The sequence below is a fragment of the Tasmannia lanceolata genome, unplaced genomic scaffold, assembly GCF_043159265.1.
Source record: "Tasmannia lanceolata isolate RefF3 unplaced genomic scaffold, GAP_Taslan_0.1 ptg000044l, whole genome shotgun sequence".
Lineage (NCBI taxonomy): Eukaryota > Viridiplantae > Streptophyta > Magnoliopsida > Canellales > Winteraceae > Tasmannia > Tasmannia lanceolata.
Window position 1 is genome coordinate 17373260 of NW_027518721.1, and position 6000 is coordinate 17379259.

Genomic DNA, 6000 nt, shown 5'->3' on the forward strand with positions numbered 1-6000 from the left:
GGATACCCACAAGATTTAGATTTGGATTTCTCACATTTGGACTGGATTAGATCTTTAGATTTCCAAATCAGCTACAACAGTGAAAAAAATCTAATTTTCAAATCTGTTCTGCAAGAAATTATTTGGAAATCAATATTTATGGCAATTACCTTCATCCTTATTTTTTTATGACGCAGAGTGTCCCCACCCCCTTCGGGAGTAGGACTATTCCTATACGTATGCACGCAGTGGCCCACAAACCACTTGCATCAAGGTAAGTCCGGGTGGGATTCGAACACTCGTCTCCAGGGAGCAAACTCATGACTTTATGCCGAAGGGGCAATTACCTTCAATTTTTTAACCTTCATCCCCGCCGCTCCTCGACCATGCTGCCGCAGCAGTCAGACGTCTCTCTCTCTCTCTCTCTCTCTCTCTCTCTCTCTCTCTCTCTCTCACACACACACACACACACACACACACACACACACACACACACACACACATCCTGAGCATAAGGATGATTGATGTATTTTGTATCCAAAACTCAAATGCAAATCTAAATACAAAAGCATGAGGCATCAAAACGTGGCCTAAAGGAAAACACTTTGAAAAAGGGATTCCGTGTAGAAAATAAAAACAGGAGTAACATCATCGACCCTTTTCAAGGTGTATTTATTGCTTTTATGAGGATTTGAGCTCCCTTACTTTGTCTTTTAGTCGACGTGGCACTAATGGTTTTTTTTTTTTTTTTTTTCACAAAACGGGATCCCATTTTCCTAGCAGTGCTCTAAATTAAATAAACATCAATAAAAAATCAAGGCAGAGCATTACAAGCTTTAACTGTTAAAGCTGGTAAACATTCAACATTTCTTAAGTTACCTGGTGCCTTCAATCCAGCCAGGGAAAGGCTCTCTGTAAGTGGTTGATATGATAGTAGGGCGCATGATAACTAGTGGTATATTTTCTCTAAGTTGTCCAAGAAGCATTTCCCCCATTGCCTTCGTAAAACAATAGGTGTTTGGCCAACCAAAGAATCGAGCCCTGGAATATATAAAGTAGCAGAATTGTATAAATAAATTGATTAGGGAAGTGATATATTCCCTCCTTTTTTCTACTTGGGACAGCCACCTATAGTGTATTTATGACTACTCTTTTACACTTAAGGGGGCTTTCCCTAGTAAAACAAGGGGCCGAATATATCACTGCCTATTGAATAAATGGTGTTGTGGCTTTCAAGAACAGGCCAATTCGAGAATTCAATGATCGACTTCAGTTTGAGCTATAACCTTCCCATAGAAATCTTGGAGTGGAAAGAAAAAAAACCTATCATCTTGGTCTCACCTTGAAATATTATTACACCCCCAAATGAAAATCCGTCCCCTATTTTAAGAGAGGGTATTTTGTCTTTTGAGAAACCATAAAGATTAGGGATTCTTTTAATTCCCTATAAATACACCACTAAGTGAACTTTGGCAAAACCTAACCCTAGAGCTACACGTTTTCTCAACCCTTGGAGAAGATGTGTGTGGAAGATCTTGGAATGTAGTCCGAGGTACGAACTATGATCCAGATTAACTTTTGATCTTTAGAAACCCTAAGATTTGTGTTGAGAATAAAGGAAGAAGATCATTTTGGGCATACGATTGTGGTGGGATGATCTTTGTGATTGATCTCAGATTCCTTGGGGTTTGTTACGTTCTTAAATCCCCAACAAACTGAAGATCAATCTATTTGGTCATCAGAATTGAGAGTTGCATGACTTTTGTCCTAAATCTTATTTTCTTTTCTAATCGACGTCTGGCAAATCTTTTGTGCTTTGATTGGGTTTAATGGAACCCTTTCGTCACAAGGAATCCATCAGATCCAACCTTGCGCAAAACGGAGGCCAAACAAAGAAGATGCAAATCCTAAAAGATTATGAAATTCAGTAAAATTCTATGTTCTCACGGGTCGCAGGTAAAAACCCAAATCACGAGATTCGGATGCTTGAACCTAAGTATTTGGACGTCCGAAGGGGATCTCGGACTCCTGACTCAGGTGCCCGAACAACGAAACCCGAGAGTTGGAAATTTTGGAAAAATCTCAGAGACGCCCGAAGAGTCGTCCGAAGGATTGTTCGGAAGCCCGAAGGGGATGGGTCGGGCGCCCGAACCTCCAGAAATATGAAAAATTTATTTCTTTTTGAATTTTGTATTTTCGTTTTGAGGTACTTCCTCAGGCCCCTTAGTGATGTTTGTTACACACTTCATCAGGTTAATAGGTCTTCAAGTCGGAAAGCATAAGAGATATTTTGAGGTACGTGATAACATACCAATTTAGTGTAGTTGATTCTTTCATATGTTCTTCACCTCAATTCCTTGACAATATGTTATGATCCTCACCAGAGACGAAGCTTTGATTTGAGATTGTATGTGATTTTAGCATGCCATCATGATGAGACCCTATTTGTTGTGAATCATATGAATACTTCTCTTTGAATATTATTGCAATAGTTTGTTCAATTATTGAATTCAATAAAATATGACTATCATTTTTGAACTGAGCAAAGAACCTTTGACTTTGAATATACCTTGAATCATGAACTTTGAAAACCATTGCCATGCCTTTGATACTTATACAACCCTATGAATTTGATACCCATTTGAACCTATGAATGTTGAACACTTCATGAAGCTCAGAATCGAGAACTCAGAAAAAGACCCTCACCAGTGGGGCATATATGGCACAAGCCATCCGTTGGCCCTATCAACAGGTATTGGATTAAGAACAAGGAACTAGTTCTGACATCGCGGAAAGTCGGTGCAAAATAGCATGTCATTAGAACCACGCTATATTGTGATGTATATTATTGTATTATGTGACTAAGCCAATGAGAAGAAGTGTCATAAGAACTTTGACCCCTTTGAACACTTTCGATCTGCTATCTCTTTGAACTTTGACCTATAAGAACTATGATATTCGCACTTGTGGACTTCTTACACTAGATATGGACTATAGACTTTTCGACCTTAGATTTGACGTCTTGAATAAACATCAATTTTGAACATCGATTCTTTTTTACTTATCATTCCTTGAATTCTTCTTGGCATGCTATTCTGCACTCTAGTAGTTTGTTTTTATGTATTGGACTTCGGTTGACTGTGGTTTAACAATTTCAGATTTTGAACCTCATGGCCTTGGCAATGAAGCGGAAGCCTAGGATGTACCACGAACGTTTAGTAGTTTATCTATTTTGATTTAGACAGTGAGTATTGATCCGGACATGTGTTTGAGACTTTATTGATGTTATGGGGAGAGGAGAGAGAGAGAGAGAGAGAGAGAGAGAGAGAGAGAGAGAGAGAGAGAGAGAGAGAGAGAGAGAGAGTGATAAATCATTGATTATTTTGGATCTTTAATATTATTCAGAAATTAGATAGTTGTTAATGATTTTAATATTTACTTTGCAGGTGTACGACGCTGTCGTGTTGTCAACCGTGCGCACGGTTTGGGGGCGTGACACACCTACACTCAACTTAGTATTTTGGTTACCATGCCTATTTCTGGGCTAATCTGATTTAAAAAACATTGATCTCAAAATTTGCAATCTACGGTTGATCCAAGTTGAGTGTTTCAAACCAAGTTGAGTGTTTCAAACCTTTGGTTTCCGAGTTCTTTCATGGCAATACTCTCTGCTTTTCTAGTAGCTCCATTAACACGAAGTTCCCTCAATCTTTCATTTGCCAATTTCATCTCTGCTTCAATGTCTAAACGCATGATTCCATTTAGTGTTTCACCCATGTGAAATGGTTTCTCTAAAATGAGTCCAGTCTTTTCCCCAGAAACATATGCTAAAACACAAGATGAAATTTGATTCATTAGAGGGCTAAATTATCAAACAATAAGAAGAAATCTATTCTTAATTACAAACACATAGATCAAATAATAAATGGAGGAGAAAACAGGAGGAGGAAGAAGAAAAGATAGAGAAGACGAAGATGAGTAGGAGAAGAGGAGCAGTAGAAAATCAAACTTCAAGAATAAGTTCATAGCCGAGATAAAAATAATGATAATCATCTATCCTTTGGTAACTCACTGTATAGACTCACCAGTTGACACATGGAGAAGTATCTCTAGTTTCACACATTTCTTTGCAAACTCCAAAACATGCTTAGCTCCCATGGTATTAGTAATCAAAGATACATCATATCTATAGACAATTATTAAAAAAATTAATAATTTGAGATTTCAAAAGAAAAATAAAAAAAGGTTTCGTTCACTGTTTAAAAACTGCACTGAGTCAAATATGGACTCGCACAACTCAACTCGGTTTTGTCTTGGCCAAGTTCTCATTCAAGCCTGAGTTTTGTCATCACAAAGTCAAAACTCCTTTAACTTGCCCGAATCGATAAAATATTGACCTCGCCAATTATGGACTTGCTTATGTCAATTCCTTTTTAACTTAAATTGAGTTCTCGTCCAAGTCTGAGTTTTTAAAAACCTGTTTCATTTTCGTATACTACATGACAGTATTTGCATTACAACATCACCTCTCATCAAAGTTTGTAGTAGCTGCTACATTTACAATGACATTGATTTCTCTCCACATCTCTTCCTTCATACTTTTCTCCTCTATTCCCAAGTTCTCACAAGCGATATCCCCTGCAACAGGAGTGACCTTGTCCCATATAAATGAACAAAAATCCTTACCATGTTTCTCTCTCAAGATCCTAAATACCTCCTTCTCCATAACCTGACAATAAAACAAAGTTAAGATATGATACATAACATCTTGGTTCGATGTTTTAGAAAGACAAAACTAAGTTTTAAGTTTTTTAATGGGTAAGTCAGTTAAATTATAAAAGATTAGATAAATTCACTTGCCTAATCTAACCCAACCAACCAATATAGCCTAATAAAATCAAATCTTCTAATCTCAGAATATTTGATCTCGATTTGATTTCATTCTCTAATACCATCAGCTTAAGCTTTTGGAGTTACTGGTAGTTTTCACATGGTATCAGAGCCAAAGGTCCTGAGTTCAAACATCCCAGATACCAAAAATCTAGATGCAATGGCCAAACCCAAAAGCGGGGCCACATGTGCCATGTGTAGGCCAACCATAGAAAGAGGGGCCACACGTGAGGGGAGTGTTAAACTTAAATAACAGTCTTCAAAAGCTTAAGCTTTTGGAGTGACTGGTTGTTTCACAGATATGATACCTCCTCCTTAAAGAGGCTTGAGTGATTACAAAGAAAGAAGTGTAGTGGTATACATCATTTTGCAGGCGCTGCCTAGCAGTTTCATCATTTGTAGCCCTTATGAGAAGAAAAAGCCTCTTCATATGAGGTTGAACTCTAAGTAGTTTCTCCACAAAAACTACATTCATTTGAAAGAAAAACTATCATTAAAAACAAATTTACCAGACAATACAAAAGAGCTAGAGGAAAAAGGAGATAAAAAAGGGCGGGGGCGGGGGCGGGAGCTAATACTCTTTGCTAGAAAGCCAGTAGAACCAGTGACTAAGATGCTTTTGTGCTCCAGAGATTGTAAAATACACCCCAATTCCATTTGGAAAGCCATTTCAAAGAAAAGAATTTGCAAATATGAAAGCCCAGAGTGAAGAGAGGTATGTTCTGTCCCTCGAATGTGAGCAATGTATTTATAAGAGCAAGTTGGATGTTCTGGCACAAGAACGTGGTTCCTTATGTGAGTGAGTGAGAGAGAGAAGGGGGTGGGGGGGTGTGGGTGTGGGTGGGTGTTAAAAACTCGACTGTTCTTGACTTGTTTCCTTTACGCAACATTCACTCACTCATGCTGGTGCATGTTGATAAACGAACAGATTTAGGCATATAATTAAATCTTGGATTGCACCAATAGAGGAATAGGTATTCACCAGCGTTCTACACTTTTTTTAATCTTCTGTAATTAGTCTAGGGAAATGATATCTTTTTTTTAAAATGATATGATCTTAATCAGGGAAATAATATCAGCGCACCTACTTCTTGTTATGGGCTCGCTCTAGCATGTATTTCTTTTTTAATT

At 37.9% G+C, this 6000-nt stretch overlaps 1 protein-coding gene across 4 annotated transcripts in view; it reads right to left on the minus strand.

The window, feature by feature from the left end:
• The window catches only part of LOC143864040 (alcohol-forming fatty acyl-CoA reductase-like), a 66132-nt gene extending 60762 nt beyond the window's left edge, over window positions 1-5370 (minus strand). For all 4 annotated transcript variants that reach the window (XM_077374857.1, XM_077374854.1, XM_077374855.1 and 1 more), the window contains exons 1-5: window positions 5231-5370; window positions 4506-4708; window positions 4065-4165; window positions 3614-3806; window positions 859-1020 (exon numbers count right to left, since the gene is read on the minus strand). In XM_077374857.1, coding sequence (XP_077230972.1) covers window positions 859-1020; window positions 3614-3806; window positions 4065-4165; window positions 4506-4708; window positions 5231-5344 — 773 coding nt within the window. In that variant the 5' untranslated portion in view covers window positions 5345-5370. The remainder of the gene's footprint in view (window positions 1-858; window positions 1021-3613; window positions 3807-4064; window positions 4166-4505; window positions 4709-5230) is intronic.
• Between the last annotated feature and the right edge of the window lie 630 nt (window positions 5371-6000).